Raw genomic sequence first — 22,615 nt, 5'->3', positions numbered from 1 at the left:
TTGATGTTTGGTTATGCTTATGTCTATATACCTGACATATACCCATTAACCGATCAAAGATTTCAACTTTTTATATCGTCAAATAGAACGTGACGATTTTCATATCAAAACATTAAAACTCTGCGGTTTCTGAGATGAATCATAACCGATTCAAATCAAACGATATGCTGTCTGTAATGAATAAATACTTGTCAGAACTGGAAAAACATTGTTTGTTACGGCAGAATTTCATTCTATCTTATTCGTCTATGGTCTGTCTCCAACGGACCCCAATCGCTATTTTGCAATTCATTACTCTGAACTTGAATCTGCCGTTAGCCATCCGCTTACAAACCATGTGAACATGGTCTGTCGCTTGATTGAAACTTGCGGGAGTGAGAAATCGTCAGTGATCATTGATCAACTTGAGAATTGGATATATACATTACACAATACACATACGTGGCAAGCAGACGACATCAAAATATTGTTCTCTCATCATTCTGTCTCATTATATATATATCATATATCGTATTCGGATATGTGGCTCATGGCTCATGGCTCATGGCCCAGGTTCGTGGATGTAAAAAATCAAACCTAAAATCAAAAATGTAAAAAAATCATTTCTTTTCATGTAATCGTAATCGCAATCGACTACGGCCAGATTTTGCTGCAGTCGCAATAAAAAGACATGACAAGGCACTATTGACCTTCTCAAGAGTACGGATATCATTTCAGCCGCTTGAAGGGTTGCTTGTGAATTTGGTACAAGAAATGTAATTACGATAATACATGAATGCGATGCATCAATATTGCATAAATAAATTCGAAAATGAATATTTCACTGAATATGGGCGTGCATTTTTTTATGTGGCAATTGCTGAAGTCGGTATGTTAAATTCGGCACTTTGTTAATGGAATAAGGTTTACGTGAAGGCGGGGTTCGGGTTATGGTAGGGGTAGGCAATAGTTAGGATTAGGGGCCACCAATTGCCGAATTACCCAAATGCTGAAATTCAGTCGTAACCGCTTAAAAAGCAGTACGCGTTTGAAAAGTTCCTAGCAGATGTCCTAAAATCAACAAAGTGCCTGCACTGTAAAACAACTTCACCCCGCCATAACGATGGATTGTTATCACTAGTAACCGCGGTTCCAAGGTTTTGGTAGGTTTATCAAATTAGACTTCCGTTGATAGGTGAAAAGATGAAGATATGATCGTATTTACTAGTGGTGTCGCGTCCAGCAGATATCACTGCTGCTGTTGCGTCGTTACTCATATATATTTGATGAGGGTTATACCGACGCGCAGGGCTGTACAACGCATCCCAAATCACTGGCGCAAAGAAAGTCTGGCCCATAGCTTCGGACATATAACGCTTATCTGCACTCCGAAACTATGTTTCAGCCGTTTATATTCGCACGGCTCTGGTACGGATTGCCGGAAATTGTCACTTTTACAACATTTGACAGCAATGTGGAATAATTACGCGGGGCTTATATGCTATTGTATGCAAATCCATATATCATTTAATATATTCACACCAAATTTTGAACAAAATCGCCACATCTGGAAAGTATAGGCCTATTCAAGCAAAATCCAGCCACCGTATAGTGTTCACGACCGCGTGGGAAAACAAAGAAAACCAATTACATGTATTATTCATATCCGTTACGCATGACCGCGAACGTTCGGAACTGGTTTAGTGAAACGGGCGATATACGCTCAATACCAAACAGGTGCGCAATCTGGGTTAAGTTCGAAAAGGCCTGGCCTCTAGAATTACTGAGCTGGAATAAACACTAAAGCATGGGTTCTTCATCTAGGGTACATGACTTCCTTGGGAGTAGCCTACGCTGACTATAGATTTAGGAGATCTGTGAAATGTCGATGTTGAAACTACAACGTCTTATTTGCAAGACATGTCCTTATTTTGTCTTGTATCCGCTCACGATAACCACGCGCAGGATACGCATACGAATACTAATAATTGCACCCATGACTGGCAACCAGGCTGTGACGAGGGCAAGACGAAAGTGATGATATTTTGTGTCATCCGGCTCCTCGAGTTTCACGGTTCTGGGCTCCACATAACCACCCAAAAGATATTTAGCGGTTTGTCCTAACAAATAGGTTTAAAACCACTGCTCTGAAGCCACTATGCTGGGCTCTGGCAGGTTCGGAAACTCAACCGCGGAAACCGAGAAAGCGCTTAAAAGCTCACCTGCCAAATTCGGTCGAGGTAATCGGCGACGGGAATGACATCGTCCTCGATACCGAGGTAATACTTCGTGTTCAACCCACGCGCGTACTCCATCATATACGAGGCGTCGATATTCTGTTTGGACCGCCACTTAACCTGATGTCGAGCGTCGTTGAGCGTTATTTTCATGTCTGTATCCCAGTTCGGGTAAAGATCTTTCGGCGGCGTGATTACCTGTACGTAAATCCATGTAATTTAAAGCGCGATGAAACAGGATAGCGCACACTGTCGGTAGCGACTTGGAAGGCGCAAATTTCAGTATTCACTCTTAGCGAAAATCGTGTGCGCTGTGCATTAGAGTTGTTCAAAAATCACTTTTTTTCCGGATTCCAGGGATTCGATGATTATATTTTTGGGTTGCCTGAAAAACTCTGCACAACAAATTCGGCTCAATTCCAACTAGTAGAAGCGGCTGCACACTGCACACCCAATTAAAAGTTTTGAAGTTATTATAAAAAAATAACTTCAAATTTTACTGGCAACTCTGTGAAATTGTTAAGTCGAATAAAAGAACGACGCATAACAATTTCTGCTCACTTTCGACCAGTAGAAGGGAAGTTATTGCAGTTGAAACTTGTGGATATGCAAAAATAGCATTGACGGTGGGAAATCCACGAATTCTTAATAACGAAGAACTCAAATTTCGCTTCTACGGGTTGGAATTGCTTTGAATCATTTTGTAAACGACTCAACAATGTCATGGGGTTTAAAGTAGAATTTGATATATGTCATAAATTCAAAATTTTCAATTGGCCTTGCGGCTGCTTCTGTTGGTTTGAATTGAGCCAAATCTGGGTGCAGCGTTTTTTCAGGGAATTTATCCAGTGAATCGCCGGAATCCGGAAAAAAGGTTATTTTTGAGCAGCCCTAATGTGGATTCACACCAATAGACGTTGATACACGAATTCAGAACGTGAGCGAAAACCGTTCGCGGGAATTCGATCAAATATTGAACCGCGCTTGTTAGCTACTGAGCAGCATTTACTTATTTGTGTGTTTCAATTTAATTATTGCACGGTTTGAGTCATTAATTAGTATCAATCGGCATCGATATCAATCAATCAATCTGAATTAAATCCTGGCCATGACGCGTCACACCGACAAGGTGATATGCGCTACGTTGAGAATTAAGCATGCAATACGAAACATATGACTGCAAGTTTTATTTGAGAATGCGAGCAGCTAATCAGTAGGGCTGGGCAAAATCGAGTACCTGAGTGATTCGATTCTGAATCACCTAATATGCCTCGAGTCGAGTCGAGTAATCGAGTATCACTCATTATGACGTCACAACATAATGTATTATGTCGAAGTTCAAATATGTACCTTTTATGCCACCACAAAGAACATAATGGCTGTTATCCGTCACATTAAAGATGCTTTGGTATTTTTTCGACCATACCCATTTCATTGCACTTTTTGACAATATTGTGGGATGATCATGACTTCGGAAATGTGTTATTTCCAGTAGGCCTAACGTTCGTAGCTTTTGTACTATGTCTGGTATGCTGCGTCACGGCCAATCAAGGTTTCATGGCTTCCTCTCGTTAGTAAATTAACTATCAGTTGCGAGGAGCATATAATTTCAGTACTCGAAAAATCGTGTTTTACTACTCGACTCGAATCATTAAAATTAATACTCGATTCAGATTCGAGTACTAGAATCATTATGCCCAGCCCTACTAATCAGCAATTAGTATAGGGCAAGTTTTTGTTGCACTAAAATCGTGAGAAGGTTGCTCTTAATTTTACCAAAAGTTGCAGTAAAAAGTTGCATTTATAATATTTTAGAATTGTTACGGTATGGGATGCTCGAAAGGCTCCATCTCGCCTCGGCAGTGGGCATCCATCATATGGGGAAGGACCTCAAATTTAAACGATAGCGAATCAATCACGCGATATATTTACATATAGGTATAACTGCGTAGTATAATTGTCGCGCTTGGCAGGGATTGTTGAATTTCAAGCTTACCAGCTACCGCGTAATTGATGACAACGAGATGCAGCTAATTAACCACATAGCTCTTTGTTTAGCAACTCGAAGAGAGAACTATACTATAAATTATTTTATACCATGTTTTTAAAATCACTCCTTTATATGTTTTGCTATACTTGATAAAAGTTGCGGTAAAACCTAGCATGAAAAATAAGAAAAATTTGCAAAAATTGCAACATGAAATACCTTCAATCAGCTTAAACCAGTGGTTCTCAACCTTTTTTGACTCGCGCCCCCCTTAGAGATGGTCAAAAAAATCGCGCCCCCCTGACCCCCCTTGCATTTATCGTCATGTCAAAAAGAGCACATCATCTAATACAGAGGTGGGCAACGTTTTTGATAATCATGGCCGCATTTCGATTACTTATGTACGGGGCAGCGTAAGGCCGCATTCCAGGGCATAGCCGCAATGAACGATCTGGACACAAAATTCCTATGGTAAACTGTCCATATCCATTCCCGGTGAACTCCGGACTATTCTACTTTTCACAATGGCCTATTGTACGCAATTAAATCGCGAGTGGCAATGTTATGAATAGTTGCCGGGAGGTGCATATTGTCGCGCGGAGCGCGAAAATTTTTCAGGGCTGCGAACGAATTGTTATTTCTTGCCAATTCCCATTCCGGCTCAGATTAAGACGGGCGCTACTGCATTAAAATCAAAAAATGAAGTCTTGTTGAATTGCGCGGAGGGCGAAGAAAATTTCAAGATTAATTAAAATCTCTCGAAAATGCGGGAGTGAATTCGTAATTGCAATTTGCATGTCTACGGCCGCCAACATATAGCCTACTAGTTGAATTAGGCGTCGAACGCCGCTCAAATTCCCTTCTACGGCCACAGGCTGCCCACCCCTGATCTAATAGTATACATAAGGTATATCTTACGCCAATTTTGAATCGGCATTCCAGTTGTTGAGTCTTTTACATGACAAATTTCTCCAAACTTGTTTGAAAATAACAAAAAACATTGAACAAGACATCCAATAATTAATTTCAAGGTAGGTCACCCTGAGACTAATCCTGATGCTGGCCGTGAGTACAGAGCGCAAGGCGTCGTTCTGTCCTGCCAGGCTAAATTTGATCAGTTTTGGAAATTAATTAAATTGTGTTGATTTATAGCCTAATTGAGGGCGAAACCGGGCAACCTATGTTGCATCTAATTCTGTCTTAGGCAGTGCAGTTCGCAAGCTACTAACAAGAGCTGCCCAGCGCGCCAAGTATTAGGCTACTGTCAAAGCTATCAAGCAATGAATGACTTACACGTGGGAATTGCTCTCTATATCTCCAAAGAATTTCAAAAATTTGCTCAAATCAAGTTGAAATCAGACTATACTCCGTTGAGCGCGGTTGCTAGAGTTTGTATTTTGCAAGCTTTCTTGAATATGTAATAAATTTCATCTTCATTAATCGTCTTCTCATAATGGATGTGAAACACATGTTCGGACACGTACAATTTATACTGACTTTGTCAATTTCTCGCGCCCCCCCCCCAATAGTGACTTCGTCAATTTCTCGCGCCCCCCCTGAGAGCCTTCCGCGCCCCCCAAGGGGGGCGCGCCCCCAGGTTGAGAACCCCTGGCTTAAACCATCATACTACATAAATTTTGTGTACTTAAGAAGCTCCCGGAAGCTGTATAAAAATTGCAAAAGTTGCAAAAACTTGCCCTAGTAGTTAGTCAGTACGTCAATACCATGTGTTCTGACTTCGAATTGAGTTGTTCACACCGCGGGATTTTTAGATACATTGCTGTATTTGCCGATTAACTTTCGCCACGCCTTACTAAAGTATCAATCGTGCGCAAGAATGAATTAAATATTCCCAGGCATATACAATAACACACTTCTACTCCCGCCCTCTGACTAACAATACTGTCCAGAAAATCGTTCTCTAGTTACCACAAACGTTGGAATGCGGATTGCAGCGCTTATCGGCGTGAAATTGGAATTCACAGACGGTCGGAGTATATTTCTCGGCTTATCAAGACGAGAGATGGCGTCTCTCAGTGTACTACTGTAGGCCTACTTACGGGTGTCGAAATCGAAGTCTCTTACAAAGTTCACGTTATTATAGCCTCGCGTCGATTCTCATGATTAGAGGAGGGCGTAGTATATTTTTGTCCTTGCTGTTTTCTGCGGCATATGCACATACGCACGATCTATGCATTGCATATGCATACCATGAGTGCATTATTGCACATGTCGCTGGACAAGGAAGGTGCAGATATAGCCTTGGCTTTCTAAGTCTTGCAACACCCGTCCACGCTGTCCCATTAATGTATGAGTGAATGGGGAAATCATGGTACCAGTGTGTTACTAATCTGGTCTACGGCCTAACCCGACCGAGGATTGAACCCACGACCTACCTATAAAGAAGCCAGACACTTCACAATTACGCTATCTTGTCGGTGGTATCAGTAATTATTGATGAAGTGTTACTCAATTGCTCAATCACTCAGTACTCATTCGTACAATGGTAGATTTAATGTAGAATCTAGAATCTAGATTCAAATGGATCGGTAATGTGCCTGGATTAGCATCTTTTGGGCTGGGTACATTGATTTGAGTATACTCGAACGCGACTAGAGTATTATTTGTAATGATTCGAGTCCAGTAGCGAAAGAAGATTTAAAATTTACGCTACCTTTTCTCTAACAGTTATATTATCAACGAGTTTCGATGTTTTTCCCAACAACATTTAATTGGTCGGATCACAAGCCCAATACCCAATTATGTTTATGATGTGTGGAACTAACATTATTTCCTTTGTGGTTGGAAAAAGGGTACACATTTGAACTTCATGCATCACCCAGTCTCTTATAACGGTTCTGCCCTGCCATGATGTGCGCTATATGTGACATACATAGCGATAATATTTCCAAGGCACGTCAAAATTACTTTTAGGTGAAAGCAGAAAACGAATATCTAGGAATTAATCAAGTGAGAAAAGTAGACTAGCTTGGGTTGAAATGGGGAACACCTTTAGTAGATAATCAGACGTGACCACTTTCGAGATCGCAAGATGCTCCTTTGCAACGCAATATGACTATGACTAATAAGGCGGCAAGTAGTTGCAATTTTCAGAATGTACCAAGTTCCCGAACACTCAAACCGGTTGCCATGATAAACACAGTCTCAAACTTGATACAAACCTATCCAAAACTGCGTTTTACTAAACAAAATCCAAAGAGTAAGGAGTAGGCCTAACTAGTTCTGGCCAAAAACTGTAGAAGTGGAAGGAAACAGAGGACGTAGGCAAAGCGTGATTGATTACTCCTAAAAAGTATAAGTACATCGTTACTGACCACCTCTTACTATAGAACTACTGGAAGGGGGCAAAATCGAAGGATAGCTGGCTCTTATCAGATATTGAAATTCATGCTCAAATTGCATCACCGCTTTCCAATATTCTTTTACGAGCCGAAATTTCTAGCGGAACATCAGTCAGTGAAGCGAACTTTTGCGAGATTTGTACAGTACAGCTAGAAGCGTGGAGTACTAGGTAAATAAATCATAAAGTTATTAAAGATGGTAAATACTGTCGTCTCCAAGTAGAGACTTATGAAGAATTTGATTGGAGTAGGCTGACTCTGGATCTCCTCCCCAACTGGTACGAAACAAGAACTCCAAATGGACGAATATCTTATTAAAATACCGTTGAAAAATTGCTGGTAATATCCTGGTAATACCAAATACTCCAGTAAATAAACAATAATGAACAGACCAACAACAACAAAACAAAGCTGGCTACTTTCACCATGTCGCTCACGAAATGAGTGCACGTGCGCTCCAAAGCAGTCCAAGTGGCGAGTGAGCCATAAAGAAAATAATATCCACCGTGACATAGCCGGCCCTGTGACGAACTGTGAACTGCCAAAGCAATTACATAGAGTCACAATAACTGATGAGCGGTGGTAATGAATGTTAACAAAACGTAAAAATACACAGGGTGGTTGTACGAATATGAACTTACGAATATTATGTTCGTAGGTTCTACTTACAGTACAAAAACTCACTCTCATGACCAAGTCATTACAGTTAGGAAGCATGATTAGGATACAATAAAGGGTTGCCTTATCGACATAAGTACGTCGCAGGCAATTATTTTGCGAACACAAAATTGTGCAATATCAGGAGTACAAGTGTCTCCAAAGATGTGAGAAGTCATCTGAAGTCAGATCTGCTGCCCATAGACATTCAAGTATTCAAAATCGACATAATGCCCCAATGAGCGATGAGCTAGAAGTGAATTGACAATTAGGATTAGTAAAATTGGCATTAAATGCAGAAAAAGAAGTGTCTCATGACATTTTCAACAATAACAGAAGTCTTGTTATTGCAATCAAGGGAATTAACCTCAGTGGAATACACCTAATTTGTTCGAAGGGTTTTGTCACAACCCATAAAAGAGTGGCCAAGTTATCATGAAGTAACTGCTGACTTCGTAATGCAGGTATCGCATAAGAACTTGTTACCAATAATACAGTAAAAATCATTTACATCAATAATTGGGTGGACAATGTGCAACAATGTCTGCGCTTGGGGGTAGATTTACAATATCAGGAAAGTGACAAAGTAGCTGAATACATCATTCAAGTAGATGCCTGTGCTTTACCCGATTCCTTTAACGGATATGGGCACAAATTTAGGCTGGTGGGGAAGGATGGCAGCGGTATTTATTAAACAAGTCAGCGGTTCACCACTGATAACCAATTGGTTTAGAAATAAGAAAGTACACAGGCAGTTAGTAGCCTCAGAAATAAGGAATGCACGTGCGATTAAACTGGTAGTAGCTACCAGGCAGGTGATTATCACCAAAGGTGCGGACAGATGTACCGGACAACTTATCTCGGCAATTGCAGGAGATAGAGCCGTAACTGTGTTGTTACTGGCAACAACAATCAATTTAGGATGTAATGAACAATTATATGCGTCATGTAATAAAGTGCTTTGAGCACAGCCACATCCATGAATTTTGCAATGACATGTGGATGGGTAATAATTGTGATCATGATCACAGAATAAACAATTACGGCGCAACAGACCCCCTTCTACGAGTCCATGAAGTTGGAAGTCTTCAAAGTTGAAAAGAGGATGAAGATCTTGACACAGGATACATGATGAACGTAGCTCCTTTTTAGCGACATATCGATGCATCGAGCTCGAATCCATCGATGTAGAATTCACCTCCATTGCAGTTTTGCGCGGATTCTTCGAGTACATCTTGTGCGGCACGTTTAGATCAACATCTTCAGGTTCAAATGAACAATCAAATTCGCAGTTAACCGGACCAAATGGTGACCTAGTCAATGTTGTCTTCGTCTTGACAAATTCAACGAAATCGTTGGAATTTGGATTAACACAGGCTTCATCCTGGTGACTTACAGGAGATGAAGGTGGAATAACAGGATATCGAGCAGACTGTAGCAACTCACTATTGTTAGTGGTAACAGTTGCAGAGTTCGTAGAACTATCAATAGACATTTCACAAGTGTGAAAGCCTCGATTAAATTTGGTCGCATCAGCCGGCCCATTACGGGTTGCCGAGTAGTGAATATCAGAGGAAATTTTTTGAGGCACAGCCGGCCCATTATAGGCTTCTGAGTAACGGCAACTGAATGGCAAATCTTGTTGCACAGCCGGCCCATTACAGGGGACTGAGAATCGGTAATAGGATGAAATAACTGGTTTCACAGCCGACCCATTACGGGGGGCTGAGAATTGGAAATTGGATGTCTTGTCTGATAACGAACATTCTTCAACACAGGGAGTAGGGCAAGTTGCGAAAGTTTGACATTGCGTGGGAATGGCCAGAGTATTGAGAAAGTCTTTTGTGACTGGTTTAGCATTAATAGCATTGCCAACCGGCAGTCCTTTGTTGTGGGCCCCGTGGATATACTCAGATATCGCAGATATCGCAGGTATCGCAGATATCGCAGATATCACTACTGTGGATATACTCAGATATCGCAGATATCGCAGATATCATTGTGGATATACTCAGATATCGCAGATATCACCAAAATCCGCAGACATCGAGGTCATATAAAGGTCACGCTTCGTTTAGAGCGCAGATATCACGTCTTAAGCATGTCTAGGTCGGTTCGGTGCGCAGATATCAGGTCCGGACCATGCCTGGGGGAATTTTGTGCGCAGATATCAGCTCCGGAGCATGTCCGAATACAAATAGTGCGCAGATATCAGGTCTGGACCATACCTGGATTCTTTTGGTGCGCAGATATCAGCTCCGGAGCATGTCCGAGTACAAATAGTGCGCAGATATCAGGTCTGGACCATACCTGGATTCTTTGGTGCGCAGATATCAGCTCCGGAGCATGTCCGAATACAAATAGTGCGCAGATATTAGGTCTGGAACATACCTGGATTCTTTTGGTGCGCAGATATCAGGTCCGGACCATGCCTTAGGGAATTTTGTGCGCAGATATCAGCTCTGGAGCATGTCCGGATACAAATAGTGCGCATATATCAGGTCTGGACCATACCTGGGCTCTTTTGGTGCGCAGATATCAGCTCCGGAGCATGTCCGAATACAAATAGTGCGCAGATATCAGGTCTGGACCATACCTGGATTCTTTTGGTGCGCAGATATCAGGTCCGGACCATGCCTGGGGGAATTTTGTGCGCAGATATCAGCTCTGGAGCATGTCCGAATACAAATAGTGCACAGATATCAGGTCTAGATCATACCTGGCGCTGTTTCCTGCATTGATAATAAAAATAGTACATTGAACGCTCTCTCATTCGAAATTTCATGCTGGTGACGTCATATTTTGTGATACGATTGTTGATATACAATGTTCTTTCCAATTCTCTACTAGTTGCTGACGATTACCCCTGACGAGTGTCAGCCGAAAATATTCGGGTTCATTTCAATATGAATATACTATTTAATTGTGCATTGATATCAGGTCCGCAGCATGTCTGACGCCAAGCGATACGCAGATATCAGACCCGGAGCATGTCTGGATACAAATATTGCGCAGATGTCAGGTTTGGACCATGCCTGAGCGTACTTCTTTGGTCGATATCAACTCCACATCATGTCTGGATGGAAATGGTCAGGCCTGGTCACTGGTCAGAGCTGACCAGTAACAAACCACTTACAGTTATTTTGGAGTCCTCTGGCAGATTTTGCCTGCTTGCATCTCTTAGGCTACTCTAGTGCAGGGGTGTCAAACTCAAGTTGTGTTCGCGGGCCGCATTCAAACCTTCAGAACATAGGGGATTAGGGGTTCTATTCAAGCGACACGTTTATTCGCAAACAATGGAATTTGCAAAAATACAAATATTGACTGGTTGAATATAGTTACAAACCGCTAAAACAGGGGCTCTTACGACGATATCAGCATATTTCTATGATCGCCTTGTTTCAGTCGTAATCTGGCGTTAACTCTGCGTATGTGTTGGGAGGAATACAAGAGATTTAACTGTAGACGTGGCCGTTGGAATTCGGTTCATTTAAATCGCGATTCGTTTTCCTCTGGTGGTCGGGAACCTTTTCAGTCAGAAGTGATACAGTAGTGCGAACGCAGATATTTGAATTACATTTTTGTAACTACTATATTCTCCATATATTCATGCATACAACGATTTCACATTGGCGTTTTCGCTTCTTCTAGGTCAATTCTAGGTCAATTTTTCCATAAAACTCTGAACTCAGTGTTCTCCATTTTGGCTTCCCGGAATTGCGTGTCAATGTCACCGAACTTTTGGTAATACTGCTAGAGTGAAACCACAAAATAATAGGTAAAATGTGGCCTATGCACATATTTTACTTTTGCTGCATTGAGGGATTGTTTAATAGAAGTTTCACGGACTAAAAATCTCAACATTTGTTAGAAATATGCAGGATAATACAAGCATTTTTCCATCAAATCGAAATTTTTTCGCGGGTCGGATAAAATCGTCCGGTCGTATGTTTCACACCCCTGCTCTAGTGGTTTTATATCTTTGTACTACATCCAATTCTACTTGAAAAAATTTTAAGGAAATAATAATACTTTTTTACACTTTGTATTTTGTAAAGTAGAGAGTAGCATTGGCACATGTTTCTATCACGTTTATAAGAATAACTGCCATGATAAATGTTCAAATAGCCTCACACTCCTTGCGAAAAGAGTGTGTATTCACACCCGAAGGGCGGAGAAGAGTGGTACAAGAAAACATAACCTAACTAAGAATTATATAGCGGTCATAAATCCTACGTGCCTATACGTGCATACCATTCTACGTTACTATGAGCATGCAGAATTTGGATTAAAATGTTGTAGGCTAGGCTACTGTATTTATACCGCGGTTTAAATCTGAGGTACTTTCAGGTTTTGTGTGTCATGAGTACAGTGTCGTTCAAAAATAACTTTTTTTCCGGAATCCAGCCATTCACTGATTAAATTGTCAGGTTACCCTAAAAACCGTTGCACGCCAAATTTGGTTCAATTCTAACAAGTATATAAGCCACCGCAGAGCCAATTTAAATTTTTAATTTATTAGAAAAAATGTTTTAAAAATTTCAAATTTTCCTGTCAACCCCCCGAAATTGTTGAATTTTCTTCAAAGACGATGCAAAACAAATTTGAATCAATTCCAACTAGTAGAAGCGGAGTTATTTGAGTTTTTCGTTGATAATTCTCGGATTAACTACCAATATACACAATTCCCGAAGAATCCGACACGGCTCGGATTTCGTGCTAATGCATGAGCCGAACAAAGCGCAGATGGTCGGAGTTTCTCATTTAGCTGTTTAAACAGTATTTACCATGTTTGTCGACTAGCCCTACCTGCGTATTCGATTAAGTTGACCGTCGCAACGCTCTGTTTGTATACGGACATGCTCCGAAGCTAACATCTGCGCATGAAAAAGACGCCAAACCTGATATCTGCGCACTGGTTAGGGCATTATATGTTCAATGCTCATATAGGTGCTGATATCTGCGCACCATTTGTATCCGGACATGCTCTGGAGCTGATATCTGCACACCAAAAGAACTCAGGCATGGTCCAGACCTGATATCTGCACCCTATTTGTATTCGGACATGCTCCGGAGCTGATATTTGCGCACCAAAAGAGCTCAGGTATGGTCCAGACCTGATATCTGCGCACTATTTGTATTCGGACATGCTCCGGAGCTGATATCTGCGCACCAAAAGAGCCCAGGTATGGCCCAGACCTGATATCTGCGCACTATTTGTATTCGGACATGCTCCGGAGCTGATATCTGCGCACCAAAAGAGCCCAGGTATGGTCCAGACCTGATATCTGCGCACTATTTGTATTCGGACATGCTCCGCAGCTGATATCTGCGCACCAAAAGAACCCAGGTATGGTCCAGACCTGATATCTGCGCACTATTTGTATTCGGACATGATCCGGAGCTGATATCTGCGCACCAAAAGAGCCCAGGTATGGTCCAGACCTGATATCTGCGCACTATTTGTATTCGGACATGCTCCGCAGCTGATATCTGCGCACCAAAAGAATCCAGGTATGGTCCAGACCTGATATCTGCGCACTATTTGTATTCGGACATGATCCGGAGCTGATATCTGCGCACCAAAAGAATCCAAGTATGGTCCAGACCTGATATCTGCGCACTATTTGTATTCGGACATGCTCCGGAGCTGATATCTGCGCACCAAAAGAGCCCAGGTATGGTCCAGACCTGATATCTGCGCACTATTTGTATCCGCACATGCTCCAGAGCTGATATCTGCGCACAAAATTCCCCGAGGCATGGTCCGGACCTGATATCGCGCACTCAATCGACCTAGACATGCTTAAGACGTGATATCTGCGCTCTAAACGAAGCGTGACCTTTATATGACCTCGATGTCTGCGGTTTTTGGTGATATCTGCGATATCTGAGTATATCCACAATGATATCTGCGATATCTGCGATATCTGAGTATATCCACAGTAGTGATATCTGCGATATCTGCGATAACTGCGATATCTGCGATATCTGAGTATATCCACGGGGCCTTGTTGTGGGTGTCATTACTATCCAAGCTGCAGCAACCTTTGTTACTGGTCACAGAAGCTAATGATCCAAATTGTGACGAAACAATTGCTTTATACTGTTCAAGTTTTGACTGAGCACTGAAAAGTTTCCATTCCAACCTTTTCAAATTGTCTTCCTCATGCGTCCACAATGTCTGTAAGTCGTCAAGTGACGTACTTACACTTTCAGCAGTAATAAGTTTACGGAATGTGCCATCAGCAATATTCTTTGTATATAGACACAGGTCATGAAATGACGAAATACTTTCCAATATTGATTCGGCATCGACACTGCCTCCGTTTATCTTTTCCTTGATACCGGTAGTAAGATTGTTTAACTGGGTATTGACTCGATGGAATGTCTCGTCAAGACTGTCTTTTGCAGCCAGAACAGTTCGGGGAGTAGCTCCACTCAAACATTTAGTAAAGTAGGCATCGGCAGCGTGGAAGTCCCTTGCTAGACCGGCCAAAATATTGTCAGTTACTTGCATATCGAAGCCTCTGACAGTAATCGCCTTATAGGCATTAGGGGTTCTTCTTGGACCAAAAGTAATATGATTGACTTGCGCATCGAAGTCTTTGACTGTAGATGGAGGATCCATAACGAAGTTAATGGAATACACACAATTTTTCAACCTTTGTCGTCTCCAAGTAGAGACTTATGAAGAATTTGATTGGAGTAGGCTGACTCTGGATCTCCTCCCCAACTGGTACGAAACAAGAACTCCAAATGGACGAATATCTTATTAAAATACCGTTGAAAAATTGCTGGTAATATCCTGGTAAGACCAAATACTCCAGTAAATAAACAATAATGAACAGACCAACAACAACAAAACAAAGCTGGCTACTTTCACCATGTCGCTCACGAAATGAGTGCACGTGCGCTCCAAAGCAGTCCAAGTGGCGAGTGAGCCATAAAGAAAATAATATCCACCGTGACAAATACACTCACCAGTTTCTCAACTCAACATTGTTTCCTACAGTTTAATGTATTTGTGGACATAGAGTACGTGGAGCTGAAGGAGGTTTATTTGCCGATTGTAAATCCTTTTCATTGAAAATACACCGCTATACTTTATCAATCCCAATTACAACTGTCTTTGTACTAAATGTCCGAGGACACGGTCTACCAGATAGTAGAAATCGGCGGGAACATTCTGCATCGACACTTTCACTTTCACCTTTACTTTCAGCATTCATGTCATTCATTCATTCATCTTGGCAACAACATTAGCATAAACGAGCTTGATTCTTGAATGATCGCGTTAAGTATAAACACAAGCGAAGTACTTTTATGCAATATCGCTTCAAGCTGAAAAGGATCTCTGAGAGCGGGATATCTTCGCTCAAGCCGGTAAACAGTTGTTACTGTCCATGAAAACTGCTTTACCCATACGTCTTATGGATGCGATTCGAAAATTGATTCCGTTATAGTAAAGGACGATTCGTTCTGCCCATCACTACTAAGGACGAAACCCAAACAATGAACTCATACTCCTGGGATTGCATTTAAGACAAACGGTTTTTTAAAACATTTTGTTCAAAACATGTTTTAAACAGTGTGTTTATGTTTTAAACTAAGGCCTTTTTAAAAAATTGTGTTTTTTTCAAGCTGTAAAATTATGCCATAATTGTGCAAATACTTTCCAAAAAACATGTTGTATGAGCCTACGGACAATTACCACCAGGTATGGCCGACGTATATCGATATGCGATGGTTGGAAACCTCAAGAATATTTGCAGTGTCTGTTTCCATTGAGCTATGTTCCTATTTGGCCAGTCTTTTGTCGTATACATCAATTAGGTAATTTCAATGCTATGTATGTACTGTACAGTGTACACTTGTACACTGCACAGTGTACGTACACTTGACCATGCTCGCTCGTATAATTTCAATGCTTTTGCTTAGGCTCTCTCATGGTGGAAGTATAGAGATTGTACAATCTCTATAGTGGAAGTCTAGGGTCGGGAAACACGTAAGTACAGCCCAAAACCTAGTAATAATTAGCAGGCAAATGCCGCGATATAGGATCTGGATGCATATAGAAATTATGATGGATGAGGATTATCTTACCCGTATCAAGCCAGCGTCTATTTCCTTCGAAAAACTTTGCTCTATAGACCTGGCCGTCTCATTCGTCCATTGCGCGTCCTCTTCTGCGATGTAAATCAGAACGACTAGTCTAACAAATTTTCCTCTGTTATTTATCAAATGCCTCACGGTGTCGTCCAAATATACCACTCCCGTGGGTCTTTTGATCGTAGGCACCCCTATCACGATATCGGTGTCGTATGCTGAAGTATTTTGGGCTACTGAAGGTTTATCTCCCTTCGGTGTGTCATTGTCGTCTTGATTTAATGGGGTTTCCGGCTCGTCATCTGCCGAATTTTCCAACGCCACACGTAGCCTCGTCTTGTCGCTGGAAGTTGTTGATATGACAAAGTATCCGATAGCGAGGAACTGAGCCAACAGCACGAATGCGCATTTTCGAGACGTCTTGATTCGCACCATGTCAATGATTTGTCGATATATCCGTTCGTTAATTCGGCCGCGTTACTCCAGCGGTCAGATCCATTATTCTGGTAGCGCCATGCCTAATGCAGCCAAGGCACACGTATTCAGGCTACAACTTGAAAGAGTGTATTCGCAGTAGTATTTACTAACTACATGCGAACTACGTGTCCAAGTCACAGTTTTTAGTGATCGCAGGTCATGATCGTACTCTGGCGATATTTAGATCATCACATACAGCATGAGTCATATTACTCGATAGTGACGAAAAAGATAACTCAGAAATCCAGATAATTCAGATAAATCAAAATGAAATAGACACAGCGCTTTTATGTCGACATTGACAAGCATCTGCGTCAGATTTCACAGTTTACCGAATAAATCGCCGCATTCGCAGAACGCATCATATAATTTCTACATTGTACTATGGAAATTACTAGGGTTGGTCAAAATCTAGCACATGAGTTAGGCTTCGAATCAAGCATTCGATTATCACTTATTATAATGCCACAACATCATGAATGACGTAGAACAGGGGTGTCAAACATCCAACCAGCAAACGATCTCATCCGACCCGCGAAGTCATTATGAGTAGATTGAAAAATGCTTGTATTATAATCCAGCACATTTCCGACAAATGTTGAAATTCTTAGTAGGGATTCCACCAAACAATCCGTCCAGACAGCAAATGTCGAGCATGGATAAGCCACATTATGACCATCTGACAGTGGTATAGTAGTTTAACTATACTCACCATTAGGAACAAAGTAGGAGACATTAACACCCAATTCCACACTGGAACATTTTTATCACCCAACATCATCAATCTGCATAATTATTATTCAAAAATACAGCGCCAAACTTAAGGTGTGGCCCAGGCAGAAGTGGTCAGTAACGAGGTACTTCTACTTTTTCGAAGTACTCAAGTAGTTTTCCTCTACTTCTGGTACTTACTCAAGTTGATCTGAATTTCACTACTTCTACTTCTACTTCATAATATTTTGTGATCTACTTATTTACTTCTCGATATTTTCAGTTTGTCAAGTAGAGAGAGAAAGAGATCAGATTTATTTTCGCCTGCACCATCGAGATGCTTTGACGATGGAGATGCGATACGACCTTTAAGCAAGGTCATCTAGTCTGCACCACCGTATTTTCTCCTCCATGCTATCCGTGGATGCTGAGCGCCTAGCTGGATAGCAGTGGATACCAGTTTTCGAGTCTTTGGTCTGACCCGGCCGGGGATTGAACCCACGACCTACCGATCGAGAAGCTGGACGCATGACCATTACACAATGTCAGTCGGTCAAGAAGTAGTTTAATCCTCTAATCAAGAAGATAGCCAGAGAAATTTCGGGGCTGTTTTCACGGAGTATCGACATTTTCATAAAGCCATATCATAAAATGTGAGTTAAGCCCAGAATTTTCGTCGCGCTTCGCGTGCAGTGAATACGGAGTAACTAGTATGATTTCACGAAAGTATCGGTGAATATATAATTTAGGTAGCGGGTTGGCGTGGTTCCGTTCACACCGTATTGTCACCCTTCGCCATATCAAGTATTTCATCACAGAATTTATGGCTTATCATAACGTTTGAAACTGATGTTTCGCAATCTAGCATTTACTTATCATATTGTAATCAAGCTGCCCGTGGCGTGTCCTAATCTGGAAAAGTGGACTCTCACTTTTTTAGTTTTAGAGTTGTTTTAGCATACCAACCTTCGTAATTTTCTGGACTAAAGACATTAAATACCTGTTCCGTTATTAGATTTATATTTTACTTTCAATTCCCAGTACCACATATTTTAATTTCTACTTTATATCAGTTCTTTTGTCTGTATAACATACATGTTGAAGCATAAAAACAAGTGTAGTAATGTCTTCAATATCCAGAAATAAAGCTACACAATATAGCTTACGGTCCACCGTATTTTTATTCACGTTTACTAATCGCGCAAAGCGTTTACACTGTATCCAACACAACATCTCCGTATTGCTTTCCGACTAAACTACAGGCCTTATAATATGGGGGACTGCGCAGTACCATGATATTTTCTAAAACGTACTGTTTGAGTAAACAGAGAATTAGTATAGCATTTCCACATCAATACTATATCATTTTCATCCCATGATGTGGACGAATGCTTACATGTTATCGAAAATTGGAGACCTGCTGGTATGCATCAATATGAATCAAGCTAGGCACCTTTCGCATAGCTCAATTTGCACCTTTTTAAAATCCATGTGAACGAATTAGGATCGTTTTCACAACTACTTACTTACTTGAGTACTTTTAAAGTCAGTCAATTCTACTTCTACTTCAAGTAGTTTTAGGTTGCTCACGGAAGAAGTACTTCTACTCGTACTTGAGTAGATTTTTTCGTCGCTACTGCTACTTCTACCTGAGTAGCTTTCTTGACTACTTTGACCACCTCTGGGCACAGGTGAGGCACGGGCGGGTCGTGTCTCATTTGCGACAATGCAATTCATCATAAATAGCTCGGAATTCATAATAACTGGTATCAATCAAGGGCTATCGTCAATGGCCTAGTACATTTTCCTTCGAAATTCGGCAAATCTAGTGTTTTTTTAACTGAAAATATTTGTAACTGAGTATGCTATTTTCATGTGCTTCGAATAATTTACACCGGTATTTGAAGAGATAGTAGTTAGGCTACTATCCGTCTAAAACTTGCCCATTTAGCACAATAGCGACCACTCCTACATGTATTGTAAAATATGGAATTGCAACGGCTATTAGTGTGCACAGAAGATGCTCTCTATGGCCGCTGCTATTGTTACGTGCGTACGTGTTTGTCTGTGAGCTTGTATGTGGGGGGGGGGCGTGCCTCACCAGTCATGAACCTCACCGCGCGTCCCTGGTTAGAACTAATACGCAATTCTGATTCGAGAACTAGAATCATTGTGCCAAGACCTACAAATTACCAAGTTTTGCGTTATGTAACGTTGCTGTCTATTGTGAATAGAACACAGATTCACGGAGGTAAAATGGACGGACGTGCTTTATATGGTATCGCAGACAAACAAAATATTAGTACTAGCCACGACAAAGGACAGCCGGCAACTATATACACAACGACTCGCCTCTTTAGCAGATTTGAGTCCAACCAAGATCGACGCCAGAATCCCTCTACCTAAGTATTGAAAGATTATATAGGCTCCTTATCTTCATCAGATCCTTACATACTGTGTCTGAACACTTCCTGCTAGTGTGCCCAGTTTATGCTTCCCAGAGAGGATGTTTGGAGAGTGCGGCTAGACGGAACCATGACAGTACGGGCCCTATTATTTAGTCCATATACAATTCAGACTGTTTTTGGATTCGCATTATTGGTCACTCGATCAATCTAATTTTTGCGGATATATTTTTTCGAGGGCGTCTGGTGAACAAGACCATATAGTAGTCAAGCACTAAACCCCACATACAGCAACAACAACGTGTGCAATGCACAGCAATATGGTCATGCGATCACGAACTCGCGCTCAACAGCTCCTGCTGTGTGCTAGTATACCGGAAACTCGAACGGCCTTCATGGAACAATAGGGAGGTTAAGGAATCGCTAAATCATTGTGGGAAAATGTGACAAAATATATGAGACACCGAGAAAGGCTACCAAAATACCTGACTTAGTCATACAGAATGTCTCAAGTCATATAAATTGGCGCGTCATGCGCAATAAGTCGAATCGATAGGAAAAGTGACACAAGTCGAGTCGAGTCGTTTTCTATATTCAAGAAAATGACAGCAGTCAAGTGGAGTCACGTGAAAATACAGACTTGAGGTTGCGGCAATACAACCCTGGTGAACAGTGCTGTTGATTCGCTTCGACTCGTCCGATTTGATATTCGACATGCCGGATTACGAATCGTAATAGAATGCGCTTTGTATAAACGGAATGACAATATGAGTTGAGTTGTAAGCTTATCAAAATCGGTGTACCGTAGCTCTAGGCCAGAATTATCAGAGTCAACGTCACAGTTTCGATTTACACAAGTAAGGACAATTCAGTAGATGCAATTTTATAATTCTATTGCGAATAATGAAGACTTGCGCATTGCGCAAGATAAATGAACTATCCAACGTCCATTTCAACTCATGTGCGGTGGAATATGCGACGCATAGAACTTCGTCGTAGTTCAAAACATCAAAACACGGTTACATATAGATTAATTGTATATGTATAGCTCATGTATATATGCCTATGTCTGTACTATATATTTGAACGAACACACGCCCGCTCTATAAATTCGGCGTTGTCAATAAATAAAATTGAAAATTCTACGAACTGCCCATTTCGCCAATTCCTTAATAAAGAGAATAGTCGAATGTCAGCAACATAATAGTCGCATCTCGCATGTATACAACATATAATTTTCAATATCCACTGTCAATAACACTTCAATATCCTTTAATGGATAACTGTATAAAACACGCACTATACCCTCCTGCAATGTGCTTACAACTGATATCACGAAGAACCGTTAATTCAAGAGTCTTGGCACAGCATGACAACATATTGCGCCAATTCAAATAAATTGGTAGTAATGTCAACATGTTTATCATACATCACACTAATACACCCCACGAATACGAATAAAATATTAACGAAGGCATATGATCGCAAAACCACCATTGGTAGGCTGTATACGAGCGCGTCGTTTGACGGCATGCCATCTATTGTCGAGCCTAACCTATTCATCTTGATCTAACTGATATAAGCCAGATGTTTTACATTTTCCTGTCGCGACTGGCTTCAATCACATAGCTCAAAATCTCATTATCGTCGTTCGATCACCAAGTAAACGAAACCAAGCGACCGGCTCTTGGCTCCCCCATTGTTTTCCACAACCTAACGATGTCAACGCTTCCCAGGAAAGCGATGAGCCGCATATGCAATTAGATTTGTTTAGAAAACAGATAGCAGTATACAATACTTTCAATTTTCAAAGCCAAGCGCATCAATACATCAAATTACCATACTAACATCATAAGTGCGGGTTATCGTTTACCATGGCTACCATAGAAAAAGTGACTTCACTTCGTTCTTCCCCAAAGGTCTCTCGCTGATGCAATCAATGAGCGGCGCACCAAAACACCGATTCGACTGAAGAATAATGACGTAGGAGAAATGATATGCGAAACTCAGTTTCCGAATGAACAATACCCTCACGCACAGCCACGCTCAAGCTCAGTCATAGAAATACCAAGAAAAATGCATACATCAGACTAGAAATACCGGCCGGTTTTCGTCGAACGCGTGACTCGCTGCTCCAGTTGATCGTTCCCGCATGAAGCGTATTCGTCAAGTAAAGCTCCGTTGCTCACTTCGGTATCAAATTATCAGAATAGCCACAATTTCCGCGAGACCAAAGTCTAAAGCAGGGGTCACCTACACATGGCCCGCGAGGTCATATTTTGTGGCCAGCGACCTGATTTGAAATCTCGGAAGAACGCCTAGTAAAGCATTTTGAAATGTTGAAATTGATTTCAGTTTAAACGTATGGTTGGTATTGGTGTTGTTGTTGTTCAACGTCAGCAATTCTCCTCTGCCCAACATCACTATTCCTCACTAGCTGTATATCATGCATATTTTCTTTGTATAAATTCCTGCATGTAAGGGAGGCTAACCGCATTAAAATCATGAAATCCGGTTCCAACAAATCGCGTGAAGCGAGGAGGAAATTTTCAAAATGAATAAATCGGGATGTGGACCGCGTTTGTAGCAGGCGCGTCGCGTTACCCAGCAGGTGGATGAGACCAGAGATGTAACCAAAACCAAGTCACAATGTTCCTAATCACGAGTGAATTTGACATGTATAGTTTTGGC

General features: G+C 41.3%; 1 protein-coding gene and 1 long non-coding RNA gene across 2 annotated transcripts in view; both read right to left on the bottom strand.

Moving 5' to 3' along the window:
* Positions 1–21,801, bottom strand: part of LOC145453465 (alpha-1,3-mannosyl-glycoprotein 4-beta-N-acetylglucosaminyltransferase A-like) — a 31,883-nt gene extending 10,082 nt beyond the window's left edge. Inside the window, exons 1-2 of the mRNA XM_080331450.1 lie at positions 16,329–21,801; positions 2,202–2,414 (exon numbers count right to left, since the gene is read on the bottom strand). Coding sequence (XP_080187576.1) covers positions 2,202–2,414; positions 16,329–16,766 — 651 coding nt within the window. The 5' untranslated portion in view covers positions 16,767–21,801. The remainder of the gene's footprint in view (positions 1–2,201; positions 2,415–16,328) is intronic.
* LOC145453477 (uncharacterized) lies at positions 7,456–16,322 on the bottom strand. Its single transcript, XR_013919792.1, has 2 exons — positions 15,207–16,322; positions 7,456–7,778 (listed from the first exon to the last, which is right to left on the bottom strand). It is a non-coding gene; the product is annotated as an uncharacterized LOC145453477 (long non-coding RNA).
* Positions 21,802–22,615: the final 814 nt, after the last annotated feature.

Source organism: Botryllus schlosseri, chromosome 13, assembly GCF_051294905.1.
Source record: "Botryllus schlosseri isolate E-star chromosome 13, Bs_hap1, whole genome shotgun sequence".
Taxonomy (NCBI): Eukaryota; Metazoa; Chordata; class Ascidiacea; order Stolidobranchia; family Styelidae; genus Botryllus; species Botryllus schlosseri.
The sequence above is the reverse complement of the archived record's forward strand: the minus strand, read 5'-3'. Positions and strand labels throughout refer to the sequence as shown.